Source organism: Dendrobates tinctorius, unplaced genomic scaffold, assembly GCF_039654945.1.
Source record: "Dendrobates tinctorius isolate UK_male_01 unplaced genomic scaffold, ASM3965494v1 ptg000086l, whole genome shotgun sequence".
Classification (NCBI taxonomy): domain Eukaryota; kingdom Metazoa; phylum Chordata; class Amphibia; order Anura; family Dendrobatidae; genus Dendrobates; species Dendrobates tinctorius.
Genome location: NW_027361754.1, coordinates 50,092,509 through 50,111,675, shown reverse-complemented (window position 1 = coordinate 50,111,675; position 19,167 = coordinate 50,092,509). Strand labels below are relative to the sequence as shown.

General features: G+C 46.0%; 1 protein-coding gene across 4 annotated transcripts; it reads right to left on the bottom strand.

Moving 5' to 3' along the window:
• Positions 1-3,046: 3,046 nt before the first annotated feature.
• LOC141097884 (uncharacterized) lies at positions 3,047-6,232 on the bottom strand. 4 transcript variants are annotated; one of them, XM_073585388.1, is made up of 4 exons: positions 5,941-6,232; positions 5,793-5,870; positions 5,454-5,649; positions 3,047-4,843 (listed from the first exon to the last, which is right to left on the bottom strand). In XM_073585388.1, exon 4 carries the CDS (start codon positions 4,357-4,359, stop codon positions 3,223-3,225), a length of 1,137 nt encoding a protein of 378 aa, XP_073441489.1. In that variant the 5' UTR covers positions 4,360-4,843; positions 5,454-5,649; positions 5,793-5,870; positions 5,941-6,232; the 3' UTR covers positions 3,047-3,222. The 4 variants fall into 3 exon arrangements, with proteins under 4 accessions (XP_073441489.1, XP_073441490.1, XP_073441488.1 ...); XM_073585387.1 differs by having other exon boundaries at positions 5,793-6,232; XM_073585386.1 differs by having other exon boundaries at positions 5,454-5,870.
• Positions 6,233-19,167: the final 12,935 nt, after the last annotated feature.

Genomic DNA, 19,167 nt, shown 5'->3' with positions numbered 1-19,167 from the left:
ATTAAGGCCTTAATACGGAAGCTGGCAAACTGCATCAAAGTTCCTTACACTTGCAAGTCCAACTCTAACATGAAAGTCTCAAAAAGAGGAAAAAATCCTCCAAAAAATTCAGATACAAACCAGACAGGCATAAATGCATCTGCACTAATACAGGGTGCAGCGGACCCAATTAAAATGGCAGCTGCACAGGTGCATAAATACCAAATGAAACAGCCAGCCTACAATCAGGGATTGGCCGTGTGGTACACCAGTGCAGAAGAAATAATCCGCATGTGGCAGTGTTCACACAGGGAAAGCAGGGCTTCTGGTTCACAACCTCTTAGTAACACCATATAGGGGGGCTGCCCAGTGCCGACTGCCATTTTACAGATTCTGCAAGAAAACACACTCTTTGCTAAACTGGAGAAATGCGAGTTTGCGGTACAGAAAATTAGCTTTTTGGGGTACATTGTTTCCAGTGATGGGTTTGAGATGGACCCGGTGAAGGTTCAGGCGGTATTGGAGTGGCCTAGACCTGAATGCTTGAAGTCAATTCAGAGTTTCTTTGGGTTTGCTAATTATTATAGAAAATTCATAAAGAATTTTTCTGTTATCGCCAAACCCCTTAGGCTAGTTTCACACTAGCGTTTTTTTGCGCTGCGTTTGGAGTGCACATCAAACGCATACAAAAAACGCTTACAAACGCTTGTAAGCGCAGCTTTTTTTGGGACATAATCGTGCGCGGTAAGCCAAAAAAAGCAGCGATTATATGCGTTTGTAAACGTTTTGCATGCGTTTGCGTGATTAGTGCACATAATGTCACAATCACAGGATTTTACAAATCATTAACCAATTATGACTCATACTCCACCAATTGGACAGCAGTTGGCGTGAGTTATTGGAATTCCTTATCTAGACCCAGTTTACAGCTATTCTTCCCAGTTGCTAGCAGTTTTTGATGAAGACATGGATCTGCTCTGGAAAAGCTTTTACATCAACTTGGATCTGGACATTAGGATGGCTCAAGCTTATGCAGTTGCTTGCCATGAACAGAGAGACAGTGAAGACGGCAGTGGTGGCATTTGTGGATTCATCCTATTGTTGAACTCCGGGAGAACAGTGGAGCGTACCACACCCTCTACAGCGAGCTACAGGCAAACCTGGATAAATTTACAGATTACACACGGATGTCCCAACAAAGCTTCATGTATTTACTTGGTTGTGTATAAGATGTCATCCGTAGACAGGACACACAGCTCCGTCGTGCGATTCCTCCCGTGGAACGGCTCCTGGTCACATTACGGTACGTATCCACTGACTGTATGATAGTATTGGTTCTTTGATGTAGTAGTATATTATGGCAGAATTCTTGATCTGCCATGTACTAAAAGTATGCTGCATTAGTTTGAGGCATTTTTTTTTAAGAAAAGGATGCATATTTATTGGTGTGCCCTTTTTTTTGTTGTTTTTTTAATGTGTTAAAAATCCCTATACACAAATATAAATTCTTGTTGTTTCTTTGTGTCCCAGATTCCTGGCTACTGGAGAGACCCTCTCTTCTCTGCACTTCCAGTTCCGTCTTGGAATATCCACCTTGTCTGGAATAGTTGCAGACACCTGCCGGGCTTTGTGGGACATTCTCTGTCCAGAATTTATGCCCCTGCCCACCGTGGAAAAGTGGCTTGAAAATGCAGAAAGATTCTGGACAGTCTGCAATTTCCCTAATTGATTGGGTGTGGTGGTTGGGAAACACATCAGGATTATAAAACCCAAGAGAACTGGATCAGAGTACTACAACTATAAAAAGTACTTCTCTACAGTACTAATGGCCATTTCTGATGCAGACTGTAAGTTTGTTGCAGTGGACATTGGTGCACTTGGGCGTGGAAATGACTCCCAGGCTTTTAAGAACTCAGACATGGGACGGAGGTTGTATGGCAACCAGTTCAATTTCCCCATGCCACGGCCTCTTCCCAACACCGAAGGTCCGCCACAGCCCTTTGTAATGGTTGGGGATGAGGCATTCCAGATGTGCCAACACCTGCTCAAACCATACTCCAGCCGGGACATGGACCACACTAAAAGAATTTTTAATTACAGGTTGACCAGGGCCAGAAGAACTGTAGAGTGTGCCTTTGGTATACTAGTATCCAGATAGCAAATTCTCTCCACAGCTATTAATCTTAAGCTAGAAACTGTGGATGAGGTGGTGAAGGCCTGTGTTGTTCTACACAATTTTGTGATGGATAGAGAGCACCCTAGTTTTGAACTAGATGATTCCTCTCCTAACCCCTTTCCAGAATTTAATCAGCACCCTCTACGGTCATCTGTTGAAGTAGGGCAAATGAGGGACCAATTTGCGACCTACTTCACCTCTGTTGGACGGGTGGCCTGGCAAGAGCAAATGGTGTAACCTAATTTTTATATGTTGTGTATGTTAATAAAACACCTGTGTTTATAACTGTGTGTTTTTTTCTTCAAAGTATGATACAACGCCAGGTTCATGACCATATGTCGTGTATTTTCAACATCATCTCCTCACTTTGCAAACACACATTAAATAGAGTATGAGGTTGTTTATAACTTGATTCACCAACTCCAGTCCTCAAGGTACACCAACAGATCATGTTTTCAGGATTCCCTTTGTATTGCACAGGTGATGCAATTATCACGTGAGCAATACTAAGGAAATCCTGAAAACATGATCTGTTGGTGGGCCTTGAGGACTGGAGTTGGGGAACCCTGATTTACAAGGTCTATCTATAATAACCTTGGATTGTATTCCAAACAGTAAAATGATGTTACAAAACACCATAGTAGATTAACTGATAAGGATACTCATCAAGGTAACAATAGATAGTCCTTGCAATCAACACCATCATCTATTACGTTACCTGAGCAAAGACACTGAGGCCATGTAAAAAATGAACGTATATTGAGTTTTTCTTGTTTCCAGATACATATCTCAAAAATTGACACACGAAACGTGTCATTTCTGGAGCTATATGTACACAAAAAAGAAAAGTGTACGGTGCAGTGTGTGTACGGCGCAGTGTGTGTAGGCGGCGAAAGACACATTAACCAAACATTATTTGAACACAAAATATTCAATGTTTATTTATTTTTTTTAATAAAATTATTTTCACTTTGAAGGACGTTTGGGAGAAGTGTTGGATACTTTGGGGGTGTGGAGAGAGGATGAACGGCTGGAAACTGAGGTAGGGGTTCTAGGTGAAGGTGCTACTAAATTACTGGGGAAGGGAGGTCAGGCATGGTAAAGGAGGAAGGTTGTGAAACATTGGAAGGAGAGGGGGGATTGAGTAACAAAGTCTTTTGTTTTTCCTTCTTTGGGGCAGGAGTCACCTGCCTGGACCGACTGCCACCGTGTGACCGCCTTCCATGGCTTGACCGCCTAGAGCTGCTGGTCCGTGGACGATGTGAATAAAAAACAGAATGAAGGTCTCCCCTAGGGAGCTCAGTGGTGGCGCTGGCGGTGCTCCTTGGTGAAATGGTGGTGACGGTGCTCATGGAAGGTGAATTATGCCGGATGCTTCTGGTGGGAGAAGTGTGGGCGGTGCTCCGATCTGGTGAAGTGGTGGCGGTGCTACTCTGATGTTGAGTTTTGGAGGTGTCATGAGGAGGCGAAGTTTTGGCCATGATCCTCTGCAGAGTAGTGGTGGTGGTGCTCCTATGAGGAAATGTGGTGGTCCTCTGAAGAGTGGTGGTTGGGGTGCTCCTTGAATGGTGCGGAGTTGTGGTGGTGCTCTCATGCATTGGAGAAGTGGCGGTGCTCCGATCTGGAGATGTCCTTTCTCTGCGAACAGGTGAAGAGGTGGTGGCCCAACGAGATTTAGCGCTGGAGGTGCGCCAAGATTTGGTAACGGTTGCAGTACTCGTGATCCAGACAGGAGCAGCGCATGACATGGTGGTGGCGGAGGGGGTGGAGTGTCCAGCAACACTCGACATTGGTGTGGTGTAGTGGTGCCCAGCTTGGCTAGGAATGCAGGTGGCTGTGCAGTGATATGCAGCAGAAGTTGGTACTGTGGTGAAGGGAGTCAGTGGTGGCACAGGTGGGAATGACAACACTGACTGCTGCACGTTCTGATTCTGCTGCATAGCCTGCAAGTAGGCAGTGTTGCAGGCGTGTAAGACAGTCAGCTGTTGCTCAGGACTAAGGTGATCCGCCATGCCCCGTTCAATTTTACTAAAGAAATGGTGTGCTGGTCTATTGAGGTCGGCCTCCAGCTGGTCAAGGCGCTGTGCGGAAAAGTGGAAGAGGTGTTCCATGTAGTTAAAACCACGTTCCATTAGAGAAAATCCACTTTCCACTCTTTCGGACAGCGTCTTGAGACTGGCATGAAAGGCCTCGCTCAAGTACATGAACTCGGGCAAGACAGGCCTGTCCGAGGCCCTCTGCCGCTGGCGGGTGGTGCCCACATAACCAGTGGCAGAGACCTGGGACAGGGGAACACCTGATTGACCAGCTTCCTGGCCACCAGCTGTCTGTGTTGCTGACCTGCAACTTGCTTCCTGGCTGTCGGATGGCTGGGACGGGTCCGAGGTCGATCAATGAAGAACCGCTCCCGGGACAGGTTGCAGGGTGCTGCTCCAGGTGCTGTGGAAAAAAAGGTAAACATTAGTATCCAGCATTAACAAGACGGATCAGCTGTGGAAAATAAATTAGGGTTAATAAGCCAAAAAAAAAACAAAAAACGCTCTGCTGGTCGTAAGAATTCCAAGGCGCGATGATACCGATACTTGGTTCTTGTCCTTGCAGAAGAGCCACTGCGAACCTGTCCCTCAGCACGAACATCAGTGTTGAAACGGTCCTTCATCGAGCACCAACGTTTGCGGACTTTGTTCACTGTTGAAACAATGGAAAAGAAAAACGAAATTAGGTTGGACAACACAATGATGGTATCTGTATTACCACACACACACACCAGAGTTGTCATCAATGCTGAATCACCAATAATTCAAATAAAAATGCATTCACTATTGAACCTGAGGTCACGTGTGTTTACTGCAAGCAGATCTCTTGCAGTAAACCCACATGTATCATCAGGATCAAGAGTGAACCATAAAAAAGAGACAGCATTCAATACACAATGCGTACACTATTGAACCTGAGGACATGTGTGTTTACTGCAAGCAGATCTCTTGCTGTAAACCCACATGTATCATCAGGATCAAGAGTGAACCATAAAAAAGAGACCGCATTCAATACACAATGCGTACACTATAGAACCTGAGGACACGTGTGTTTACTGCAAGCAGATCTCTTGCTGTAAACCCACATGTATCATCAGGATCAAGAGTCAACCATAAAAAAGAGACAGCATTCAATACATAATGCGTACACTATTGAACCTGAGGACACGTGTGTTTACTGCAAGCAGATCTCTTTTAGTAAACACATATGTATCATCAGGATCAAGAGTCAATGCAGCATCACACAACAGAGAAATACTTACTGAACGCCTTTTTGACAGTTGCAGAGGCGCTGTCCCAGCCCTCCATCAATGCTGCAGCCACTTCATTCCATAGCCGCCGGGTCACCACAATGTCCTTGTACTGCTGGTCACGGCTGTCCCACAACGGGACACGCTCCTGGACAAGGCTCATGAGTTGCTCATTGTCTAGATAGACGTCCTCATCCTGTTGTGGAACCTAGAAAAGAAATACATTTAGAATCTTTGCATTTATGGAGAGTGGTGATGGAGAAGAAAAAAAAAGGGGAGAAAAGCTGGACAGCAAAACCAGAATCCAAAAAATGTAAAAAAAAATAAAAAATTAGGAAAAAACTTTCCTACCGTGCGTCTCCTTCCCACCGTGCTTTGTGTACGCTGCTCCGGCTGCTCACCCTCACTTGGCTGGTCCGATGCTGAGGTCTGTAAAAGAAAATAAATAATTAAACATTTGGACAGGCAGGTATACTTCACAAGACAGCAAATTACTCACTTCACGCTCTGCGTCTGCCAATTCTTCCGCTGCTGGTGAGTATTCAGATCCAGAAGACATTCTAGCAAAAGAAAAAACTAAAACATTACTACACATTATATATTTGAAAGCACAGGCTCACAGAAAAATTATAGCTGCTGTGATCCAAAATATGATCTCTGGCTGGTTGGGTGTCTTTTCTTCTTGCAGTATGTCTGGAGAGTGATGAGGTGGCACTACAAAGCCCTTCTTTTATCTCCCATGCTCCCAAACAATGTTTCTTGTTGAGGGGCTGGATTTAGACAGTGTCTAGACATTGTTTACTCTGAAATCGCATGCGCTCGCTAAGCGCTGACATGCGCACTATACAGCGCACGTCAGCGCGCAAATAGACTAATACTATTTTTTTGCGCATTGCGTGCGCTGATGCGTGCATGCGCATTTTTAACGACGTTGGGCGGACCAAAAAATGCAACATGTAGCGTCCGGCGCATCTGATCACAGACATAAAAAATGCGCAGCGCACTGAAACGCTGAGGCCTGCGTGCAATTGCTAGACACTGCGCACGCCATTTTAAATATAGGGGACAAATGCGCGTGCGACCGATAGCGCACAATGTGCTGCGCGATAAAACGCAAGTGTGAAACCAGCCTTACTGATCTAAGAAGGGTGCCACTACTGTCCAATGGTCCCCTGAGGCTGTTAAGGCCTTTGAGCATCTCAAGGAGTTTAGTTCTGCTCCTGCATTGATCCAGACAGACGAGACTAAGTCCTTTCTGGTAGAGGTGGATACCTCATCAGAAGGAGTGGGGGCTGTTCTTTCACAGGAGGGAGAGGATGGGGTACATCCCTGTGCGTTCTTTTCTAAGAAATTTTTGGAGGCGGAGCTCAACTATGATGTTGGGAACCGAGAATTGCTGGCTATTAAGCTTGTGTTTGAGCATTGGCAACATTTCTTGGAGGGCGCTAGACATCCTATACAAGTCTTTACTGATCATAAGAATCTGATCTATCTGGATGCTGCTAAACGTTTGACTATCAAGTTAGGTGGGCATTGTTTTTTGCCCGGTTCCTGTGACCTATATCCCTGGGACAAAGAATTTTAAAGCTGATGATTTGTCTCGAAGCTTCTCCCCAGCGGTTAATACTGAAAAGGAGGAATCTATTCTGCAGAAAGGGGTGGTGGTGGCAACTTTAGGTTCTGAGTTGGAAAATAGCATTCTTAAAGCCCAGGATGCAGCACCAACCAACACTCCATATGGGAAATTATTTGTGCCTAAAGCCCTGAGGAGAGCTTTGTTTACGGAATGTCATGAGTCTTGTTTGGCAGGTCATCCAGGGATTGCTGAAACTAGAAAGTCGATCGGTTGGAATTTCTGGTGACCAGGGTGGCTAAGAGAAATCGTCAAGTGGGTGCGTCAGTGTACCGTTTGCGCTAGGTCTAAGGCTCATGCTCCAGTGGCAGGGTTGCTGTGCCCATTAGAGGTTCCTAGTTCCCCATGGGTGCATCTTGCAATGGATTTTATCACTAACTTGCTGGTCTCTGAGGGTTTTCTGTCATCTGGGTTGTGGTAGACCGGTTTAGTAAGATGTGTCATCTGGTCCCGTTCAATAAATTACCTTGAGCTAAAACACTTGTGAGGGCATTTGTGAAAGAGATTGTCAGACTCCATGGTGTCCCCACGGACATTGTCTCTGATAGGGGACCACAGTTTGTGGCTCGATTTTGGCATGCCTTTTGTGACAGACTTAAGGTTCATTTGTCATTTTCGTCGGGTTATCATCTAGAGTCCAATGAGCAGACCGAGAGGAAGAACCAGGATGTTGAGAAGTTTTTGAGATATTTTGTAGCAGACAATCAGGAGAGGTGGTCGGAATATCTACCATTAGCTGTGTTTGCTCTCAATAAACATATGTCTTCTTCGGCTTGGTGTTGTCCTTTTTTTGTTGTACTGGGAAGCATCCATCTTTTGGTCCTTTTTCTAGGATTGAGGCAGCGGTGCCTGAGGAGGAGAGTTTTTCTGGAAATTTGGAGAGGGTTTGGACCAGTGTGCGCCATAATCTGAATCAGGCGAATAGGAGGTCTAAGAAATATTTTGACAAGAAGGGAGGTGAGGTTGGTAGTTGGGGACATGGTTTGGTTGTCCTCTGGGAATATGCATTTAAAGATCCCTTCTAAAAAGTTGGGGCCTAAGTTTGTAGGATCCTTCAAAGTGTTTCAGAGGTTCAGATTGTTAACTCGGCAGCGGTCAGATTGGACATTGCTTCGTCCTGGAAAATTAATTCAGTTTTTCATGCATCTTTGCTGAAGAAAGTTGACATGCCGGATAAGGTGGCTATGTCATCTGCTCCTCCATTTGATGAGGATTGTGAGTTCAAGATTTCACACATTCTTCATTTCAGGTGGCACAGAGGAGGCTTACAGTATCTCGTGTCCTGGAAGGGTTTCGGTCCCAAGGACAATTCCTGGGTAAAATCTGTGGACGTCTCAGCCTCAAGATTAATTAAGGCTTTTCACAGGAGATTTCCGAATATGGCTCGGCCTAGAGGATCCGGGGGATCCTCGTTAAAGGTGGGGTACTGTTAGAATCTGTTCAGTTTGTGACTATCCGCCATTTTCTTAGTGTTCTGGCTCCTGGTCTTTTTCCCCTGGGGCTGGGTTTGTCTAGGGTCAGGTGATTGTATCACCCTTTATTAACCTGCACCTGTCCTCCATTCCTTGCTGGACAACAGTGTTAATCGGCTTGGAGCCTTGCTTTGCCTTCTGTGTGTTTAATTAGTGCAGTTCTGGGACCTCTGGTTCTGCTAGTCATAGTTTCTGTTTTCAGTTTGTTTCTGCAGCTTTCTTTGTTTTCTATTAGGAGGTGACCCGTTTTTATACCCAGTCCTTAGATCTTTCAGGGATCCCCTATCTATAGGTCTTCGCTTGAGATTAACCTAGGATCGTTGGTGGGTCTATTCACAAGGAATGAGTCACCCACTCCATCGTAGGGTATCAGCCTAGCTGCAGTGCAGGGTCAGTTTTCCCCCCTCCTACCCTAGTCCTCTGCTGCAGTACCGTAACAGCCATAACAGTTAATCATTAACATTGTGGGCATTCAGTTCCATAAATGACCTCTTTGTTTTGCCTCTTAGTCTCCTAAGCCACAGAACTCTGAGGGCTAAGGAAGATAATTCACGAGTTTCCAATTTATTCATTAGATGAGAGGAACAGTTGGCTGTTGTACTCCATAACATGGGGCTAGAGAAGATGGTGGCCACAATTCAAATGGTTAGCTCAGTTGCTGACTACGGCAACCATGGTGTGGTAGTAGAACTGACAATGGCAGTTGAGTTGGTAGTGGCGTCCTGAGTGAAAGCAAATCTAGAGGTGTGAAGCAGGCAGGAAAGAGTGGGGGAAGAAGATCAGGCCTAATCTTACACTAAGGCCGGAGTCACACTACAGCGAGATACGGCCGAGTCTCGCAGGTTAAAACCAAGCTCTGGCACCGGCACTCCGGAGCGGAGGGTGCAGCTCCATGTATTGCTGTGTGGCTGCACGCTCCGCTCCAGAGTGCCGGCACCTAGAGCTTGATTTTAACCTGCGAGACTCGGCCGTATCTCGCTGTGTGTGATCCCGGCCTAAGGCAACTGTCAGCAGAGTCTAGGATTATGATGATTGTGAGTGACATGACCTTGGAACCGGGAAACAAATTCAGCACCAACATCAAATACCATAATGGAGAGTGCCACCTTTTTTTTTCTTCTTTTCTTTAACTATGACCTGGAAACCAGATCAGGGTGAAAAAGAGGTGGTATCATCAGAGGAGGAGAAAATTGGCATCGATGATAAAAAGCACACCCAACGTTTGGCCAAAAAACTGTCTTCTGTGGTTAGCTCGGGAGTAGAGTTGAGCGAATTTGTTAGGTTCCCCGCTTATTCGGCAAGCTATAGTGCTTACCGAATAAGCTACAGTGGCAACCCAGATATATGAAGAACGCCGGCTGATCGGCGCCACAGCTGCATGTGTCGCGGCTGTGTCAGTCACAGCACATGCATGGAAAGTGTGTGTTGGGCTCTCCATGCATGTGCTGTAACACAGCCGCAACACGTGCAGCTGCGGCGACGATCAGCTTGTGTGCGCAATGTATCCAGGTTCCTGCTGTAGCTTATTCGGTAAGCGCTATAGCTTGCCGAATAAGCGTGGAACCAAACAAATTTGCTCAACTCTGGGAGCAGGTGTTGCCACGGCTGCTGTTGGTGTAGGAGGCTCAATACCCTAGTCGTGGTGGTGGGCATGTTCTATGTACAGGCATCTTGGGTTTTGAAATTCTTTTCCATGCTGCTGTCCAACAAATCTTTTGCAGTGTTCCGGCTCTGCAGGAGAAACAGGTCTAGGCTTGAAAGCAATAGGAACTATGGCTCTCCATCAGCACATGAAGTGACATTACCGTCTCATTTGGGAAAAGCAAGCTGGCCACTAATATGAGCAAGGCTCAAGCTATCCTCCTACCCCTTCTCGTCTTACTCATCTTTATGCTAAACAGGCCACTTCCTCAAAAAGTACCTGGTCAGTGCCATGATCATCCACGACTACTGCTTGTCGTACTCCAACTACTCCTCTTTCTCTTTCTTTGATGCACCATCAGATATCCATCCTTGATTGTTTGGTAAAGAAACATACATTCTCTGCCAGTCATCCACTTGTATAACAGCTCAACTCCCACCAGTCTAAGGGTTCCGTTACACATAATGATGCTACAGCGATTTCGACAACGACACGACCTGGTAAGGATCGCTGGTACGTCGCTACATGGTCGCTAGTAAGCTGTCAAACAGGCAGATCTACTCAACGATGCAGCAATGATACGGAGATCCGTATAACGACCTCAGCGGCCGTTGGGACCTTGTCACACAGCAGCTATTCTGATGACTCAGACCTCGATAGGCGTGCTTCAGCGTTGCCTTTTCCACGCCCATCTGCTCCGAATGGTGGCCACTACTGCGCTATCACTACGCAGTTTGCTTCAGCGTCCCTATCTGAGTCGCTAGTGCGCTATTTATTCGTGGATCCACAGTCACTGACACGGGGACACGCGATTATTATAACTGTACATGTTAAATGTTATGATTGCATATAATTGATAGCTGACCTATAAAAGGAAACGCTACAAAGATCCTAATTTGAGACCACCAAATGGAGCTGAGGGGGTCGTTGAAAAGACAAAGCAAAATCACGCCTGCGTCCCTGAGTTCTGAGTCGCCAACATGTCGCTCGTCGTTGTTATGGTGTCAAACACAGCGATGCATGCTGGCCAGTGGGACACCAATGATCAAAAAATGGCCTAGAACATTCGAACACAATCAGCGATATTGCAGTGGGGGGCCGGTCGCCGCAATGTGTCACATGTAGCGAGATCGCTGGTGAGGTCTCTGTTGCGTCACAAAACCTGTAACATTTCAGCGATCATGCTAACGATCTCGCTATGTGTGAAGTACCCCTTAGTTGCTGGTCATGCAGTTACTGTCATACCACTTAATGGACACTGCTGTCTTTTTACAAATGTAAAAGTACACTCAGTCTCACTGGAAGATACCGAGCTTCCATATTTTCTTGTAGAAAGGGGTATTACGTTCACATATAGTAGAACATGGGCCACATTCTTGATATGGCATTATTCTACAAAGTGCATTGCAACATAAACATGTAAAGCAATTATGGACAGGGACAATATATGTTTTTCATGGCCCACGGGGTGAATGTTTTGAGCAGCAGTCATACACCACTGTAACCATGAAAGGTAGTGAAGCCTTCATATTTGCACTTGTTCCACTGACAGGTGGCAGTTACCAACAGTGGACATGACCGTCCCCAACAGCAATAGCGTTGCATCCACTCCCAGTCTTTTTGTTTTTATAAGGTGAAACAACGCCAAGCTGTTTTACAGCTTGTGAGCATGAGTTGCCCCTCTTAATTAGTCAGCAAATATCCCACTAGATGGCTGATGGCTCCATATCAACTGTAACTGGCCACTGTTGTAAGTGACCATGCCTGTAAAGGTTGTTATGAATGAGTCACCGAAGGAGGAAAAAACAAAAATACAAGCTAAGTCCAGAAAACCGGAGAGGTTGGTAGCTATCGGATTGCTGACCCCTGATCCTATCCACAACAACTAACAGTAGCCGTGGGGGGTTCCTACGATGCCCTAGACCCCTCGATCACAGCCGGAGAACTAAATAGGCCTAAAGAAAGAAAGGGGAAATCTAAGCTGCCCCAGAGCAGACCCCAAAGCAAAAGGCAGCCCGCAACATATAATGACGGTGAAGCAAGATGAAAACACTAACACAGATAGAAAGATAGGTTGAGCAAAGGATGGGGCCCAAGCTAACTAAAAAGGACAGGATAGAAAAGCTGCTGTCTGCAATCTGCAAAAAACCCTACCAAACCGTCTGATAGGAAAAACAGGCCCTGAAGTCGCTAGGACTTCAAAATGACTATATCAGCACTCAGGTAAATTCTGAAGAGAGTGCAAAGAGACAAACTGATCAGAGACAAAAATGGAACTCAGCACACCCCCGACCGGCTGAACTCCAAAAAAACAAGGTAAACAAAACTAATGAGTTCAATAGCAGAGCAAAAACTTATCTTTGGGAAGAAGGAATCAGACTGGTCTCCAAGAATCCAGCAGAGAAATCACCAGCGACTCAGAAGGGCGTCGGCTGCCTTATATCCAGTCAGCAGTTCCTGTTACCCAGTCATCATCTACCAGATCAGGTGTTTGGTAATCAGCCTCACTACCTTCCTTCACCAAAATAGGGAGTTCATCAGACATCGACAGTGAAGGGGAAAATGAACTCACAACAAAAGGTACTGTCACACTTAGCTATGCATCAGCGATCCCGACAATGATATGACCCAGTCAGGATCGCTGGTGCATCGCTAAGTGGTCGCTAGTGAGCTGCCAAACAGGCAGATCTCACCAGCGACATAGCGGCGGTCGCTACTTACCTGTCAGACGAGGCGATGAAGATGTCCACCCGCCCGCGTCCACGCGTCGCTCGTCTCCACAGCAGGAAGCCCATCAGGAAGCTGACAACGAGAAACGGCCCAAGCCGTTCTCGCGCGATTAGCGATAACCAGCGGGGGGGAGCCGGTCGGAGGTATCACACATAGCGATATCGCTAGCAATATCGCTGCTACGTCACAAAACCAGTGACGTTATAGCGATATTGCTTAGCGTGACGGGCCCTTTACACTCTGGCTGCACTGGATTTATGCAGTAATTCATGCTCCCTGCATAGGCCAAGTCCTGAATTTAATCGAGCAAATATTTTTTTTTTAAGAAATTTACCCAATTGAAGAAGTTGATGGACATGAGTGCATGGTGGCATTCCAACCATTCTTAACCGGTTTTAAGCCTTCAGGCTTTGCAGAAACAGAACAATATATCTAAGCGCAACCTGACCTGTGACATTACGTAATGTGATGGTATTCAGCGCTGAACATGTTGAAGCATCTGTACGGCGAATAAAAAGCATTCACTGATTATATCATGCTGAAGACAAACAAGATATCCCCTTGCCTGTCCCTTCATATTCTATAAAGTGTGCCAATAGATAGCCACTCATCTCCTACCTGTCCAATGTGTTGTATACTGTACTGCGCTGCCATTTTGGCTGTTCACAGCCAGGCATCTTCTTGTCTGTCCCATCATATTTAAAACTTTATGGTTACTGTCACTGTCTTTCACTGCTGATAGATAGATCTCCTCCTTGTTCACTGTGTTCTATAGCTATACTATACTGCTGCTTGGAACCCTATTCTGTGCAGGGTAAATAAACCTAAAACTGCTTCCAAAAAGGGATATTTTTTGCACAGATTTTAAGAACCATTATTTCTTCTCTTTCCAAACAGCAAACCTCTTATTGTTCTCAAAAAAAGGGATAATTTTTGGACCTCTAGATAAATACTGGCGTCTTGATTTAACAACTAACCAAAAAGCCATGGATTCTTCTGTGTACACCACCTGTGTATAAACCGTTGCATTGCAGACATTTGCCCCCCCAAATGTATAACCCTTCAAAAGAGGGACACGGTTTCATGAATTTTGCGTTAATACAAAATTTGTCTTTTATATTTGTCTGTAACCATTTTTGCAATGTTTTAGTGCAAAATGTCAAAAAGAAAATGCTCAAAAGGTACTGGTGTGTATATAATCAATCCAGGGGGTATTATAGTACATTTGAACAAAAAATGACTTTTGAAAAGTTGCAATTGATGAATCAGGTGAAAACATCTGGAAAGCCCATAATGGTGAAGTAAAACAAAAACGGACAAATAACTAATATGGCACAATTTTTTTTCGCAGCCTTAGACAAACCTGCATTATTTTAAATGATTGCGTGACTTTTAATTCTAAAAAGGTGCAAAACGAGCAAAAGATCCAAAAGAAAAAGAAAGCTTCGAATTAGTGCAAAATTTGATTTAACATTATGCACCATTTTGATGAAAACTGCAAGTAATGAATTGGATCGTATAGTTTTTGTTGTTTTTTTTTAAAGAAAAGCCTTCACGTTTACTAAACCTTTCCATAACATTAACCTATTACCTGCCACAAAGCTAATTATCTATTTGCTCCGTGCTTTTTTTTCAACATCATACACTGATTACAATATAAGCAAAAAAAAGCTGATTTATTTTTTTCATTTCTAGCAGAAAAACATTTTTTTTTTTTTTCCCAACTTTAATTAAACGCATTGAAAAGAATATGCCATTTGCAATTTCTAATTAAAGAAGCCAGTGTTTACAGTGAATGTTGTTATCAAGTGCAATTAGCCAGAGTGGGGAGAACTTGTTCATTATGTCACAGCCAAAAATAAAATATCCAGGAGGGGAAAAAAAAGACAAATAAATTAAAAATGTCTTCATAACCAGTTGTGTAAGAAACCCCTTCAATCTGGACAGTGTTTCCATAGTAACAGTAACCACAGCAATGTGAGCTCCTCTGTCATGACAGTGAGATATAGTATATACTGAATGACGGTGACTGGCCCCCGTTTTGGCACAACCTTCATACCGCAATTATCTTCTCACGTTTCATTTTTATTTTAATGGATGTAACAAAAACTTCTTTTAGGTAATTATAGATTAAAACAATACTATTATGATATACAATGGGGGCTAAAGGTAGTGCCCTAGTGGGGAGATGGTGATCAGAGCTTTTTTGAGTGGAAGGTCAAAATATTAATATATTCACTAATGCTGTGGATTGAGGCCTATTACTGTATCCACTTAAAGGGGCTTTTGAGCTGAGCTTTTTTTGTTTTTATTTTGAAAGGGCTTTGACACTGTTAGAAAAAAAATAAAAATGTAAAATGGGAAATACTAAATCGTTCCCCTTAGTTTCTTCTCGGACACTTGCCTGCTCATCAATGGTCTCCACTTCCTAACTCCATCTCAACACACCAGAAATGTCAGAGAATGCATGCTCAACCAATCAATGATGGAGATGGCTGAGTGGGCAATTCCTGCCTCTTCAAATGTATCAGGCCTGGGTAAGTGTTGGTACAGAAGCTGAAGGTGTGTATAATTATATGTGTATATATATGTGTCTCCACTATCTGTGAACGGAGAGTACTCACTTGGTTGGTCATTGAGGAATACGCTGGGACACTCGGGGTTAAAAAGTCCATTCGGTTTATTAAGACACAGTATAAACAAAATCTCATATACTTAGTAACATGCAGCACCCCGTGCACTGTCCGGCAACTGTTCGGCTCAACAGTACCCACTGTCTGCACTGAGCCCTGATGTGCCTAATATGGGTGAGTGTCCGTTAACTGTCTGTGATCACCGCACCAGTTCCCGGATACCTCTTATCCTCAGAGGCGTCCTCTCCGGAGGTAGTTCACAGGCTTCCTCACCCTGGCTCACTCTAGTCAGCACTGCCACCTATGCACAAACACACAGGCTCCATCTTGGGTATTCAGGCACACCCCCTGGGGTGGGGTATGTAGGTGACTGGACCCACCCATCTCTCCAAGTCACGTGGAAGCCTTCCCAATCTATAGTAAACTTCAGCAGTAGATCTACTGAGTCAAAACAAACCCAAGCTTCCATCACAGGGCCACACACACCTCTGTTATACTGTTATACATATATATTGTGGTGTAGTAACCACTGTGTCTGCTAGGGGGCGCTGTGTGGAGGTCCCAAGGGAAAGGATGATAGGCAGAATATTGAGTAGCCGTTGTGTATCTCAAAGTGGGTGGCTTTGAGATGGAGACTTGTGTATGTGTGATCAGCAAGGACATTGCTGAGGTGCTGCGTTAATATGTGAGGGAGAAGTCTCCAGGTAACTAGAGAGATGGGCGGGTCTGGTTACCTATAAACCCACCCAGAGGTGGGTCTGAAAATGCCTGTATTAAAAGGCTATGTGAGTGTGTGAAGGACCTGTGATGAGGTCATAGTCATGTGACCATATAATGTGGCCAGGGTAGGTCACATGGGGTGAATGCTGGGATCCAGTTGGTCCAGTGTGAAAGGTCCCGCTACGAGAAGCATCTCCTGGCTAACAGCCTGTGGAGTGGCTGTTTGTAATGGCTGCCAGCACCTGTTAGTTCCCTGGAGGGAATGAATGTCGGCTGCATGATAAAGGAACCGTGCGGTTACCCGGACGTGGGTGAGATAACTTGGGGCTAGGAAGCCTGCATATTGAGCACTGCATAGCTTATAGGACTATAGAACATTGCTAACAGAGGGAAACTCTGTAATGGACGCTATGCTGACTATGCTGTTAAGTGAACTTTCTGTTGCTGTGATGGTTTATGATGATGAATAAACCGAAGGGACTGTTATGAGTTCATGGAATACCCGTTCCGGATGTGATTTATTCGCTGCCTAGCGAGGATCCCCTACTTAGATGACAGCGCTACCTCACATTTGGTGGAGAATGCGGGCATTGTTGTAGCCTAATTGCTGGGAGCAACGGAAGAGGACTGCAAAGTCGGTTGCTAAGGGCAACGCTGAGCCAGGAAGGCTGACGGTCGGGGAAGCCACTGCCTGGCTGTGGTTCTGGAACCGTGGGGCGGCGTAGTGAGTAACGCACTGTCCGAATCGGTGAGCCCAGTGCGGCCGTTTCCCCAGGAGAAAGACTGGTGTTTGCTTAGATACCTCTGCGGTAGAGGGGTCCGAGAACCTGCGCGGCCAGCAGGTAACGGTCGTGAAAACCATGTTGTACTAACCGGGGTCAGTGAGAAAGAGATTGTGGATTGCTGTAGGGTGCCTCTGCGGATAAGAGGTAACCAAGGACCTGTGTGGCTAACACAGGTAACGGACAGGTGTTCGTGTTGTACTGACCTGGGTCAGTGGTAAAGACTATGTTCCTGGAGGGTTCAATGAGCAAGGTCCTGGAGGGTCAGTGTTGGGAGGTTCTGGGAGAAGAATCGGATCCCTGGAGCACGTGGTATGACCTTGGACCTGGTGAGGCGTGAGTGTTGGGCATTCTCAGGCGGAGACGAATGTCCTGAAGAGCACCCGCTAAACCCCTGGACCTGGTGAGGCCGGGGTGTTGGGAGACCCTGGGAGGGTCGGCTCCCTGAATAGCACCCGGTGCGCCCTGTGTGTTGGACGGTCTCAGGCGGAGACGGTACATCCTGAATAGCACACAGACAGGACACGTGAGTTTCTGTGTGGTGTTTTTTTTTTCTTCTTTTCTCAACTCAGCCTGCGGTGGCTCAGTGGGAGTCAAGAAGGTGACAAGCGGCTTCCGGTAACTCTGCGGGGTTACGAAGGTGACAAGCGGCGTCCGGTAACTCGGCGGGGTTACGAAGGGGACAAGCGGCTTCCGGTGGATCGGCGGGTCCACAAAGACGGCACAGCAGGTGCTGCAGGGACACCAGCTGCTGTGTGTGTGTGTGAACAGCAGCCGGTGGTGTCGGTGATCGGTGACAGCAGGAGCTGTGGTGGTGCCAACAAGGACTTGTGTGGTATCGTTAAGACATAAACTGTGTTGTGTGAACTGTGGTCTGAGAAGACAGGTATAACGGACATGGGGAGATCCCGAAAGGGGGTGGAGTCCCAGAAAGGGGCGGTGACCCAAAGCGGGGTGGTAACACAAAAAGGGGTGGAGTCCCGGGAGGGGGCGACAACCCAAACTGGGGTGGTGGTCCAGAAAGGGGCCAAGTTTGAAGGAATGACAGCACTGGGTGACTCAGTGGGTATGTCTGGAGTACCGCAGTGTGTGTGTATGTCTTGGTCAGAATGTGGGATATCCTTTCCGTATAGTAACGATGGGCCGCAGGTGTGTACCGTGATGCTGTACCAGGAAGGAGTCCCTGGTAAGCTGGACTCAAAGAGTCAGGTGACTCTGACAGGAACTCCGCTCGTTTTATCTCTGACCGAGAAAAACGTCAGAGTTTGCTGCGTCCACGGGGTCATTATGGATTATAAGGTGGACAGAGTCCTGATTGAGATGACAAAGGGGGGAGTGCCAAGGTGGTACTATGCCACCAAATTTAGTGCATACCTTTGAGAGGCATCGGGACTTTGTCATATTTGATGATGTGGGGCTAGCAGACACTGAGACGCTGACGCCCCCTAACGTGGACAGGCCAGATGTAGGGGCGACCGGAGAAAGAATGGCGTCGGACGAATTTACTGACCTGACGTCACCTGAAGGGTACCACAGTATGAATGAGAAGGGTGTGGTAAACAAAAAGAGCAGAGCTGACACACGGATAGAGAGTGCCTTGGGAGTTCATCGTACGGTGTGGTGTGATGTGATTGTGACGTGTTGTTGCCAGTAGCCACCACTAGGACAGAATCTAGTGCTGTGCTGACTGAAACTCGTGACAGGACTGATGGGAACCTGATCGAGAAGATAACGGCAGTAGAAACATGGTCAGAGGGTAATGGGGGCTCGACTGACGGGACAAAACCCAGGGGCACCCTTTGACGATATAATTAAAGAAATAGTGGTGCAACACATGCTGGCCAAAAGAGAACAAGAGCAGGAGATACAGTTAATAAAAGAGACAGTGAAGGAACATCTCGAACGAGAAAGAGTGATGAGTCAAATGGCCGAGCACAGAGTGGAGGAGCTCGAGAAAGAAGTCCTGAAGCTCAGAGGTCACCTGTCAACGTGGCACAGCGTGAACAACACCTTAAGAGAGGATGTGGAAGGGCTTCAGAAAGAAGTCTTGGAGCTCAGAGGTCACCTGTCAATGTGGCAAAATGTGAACAAGACCCTTAGGGAAGAGATGGAAG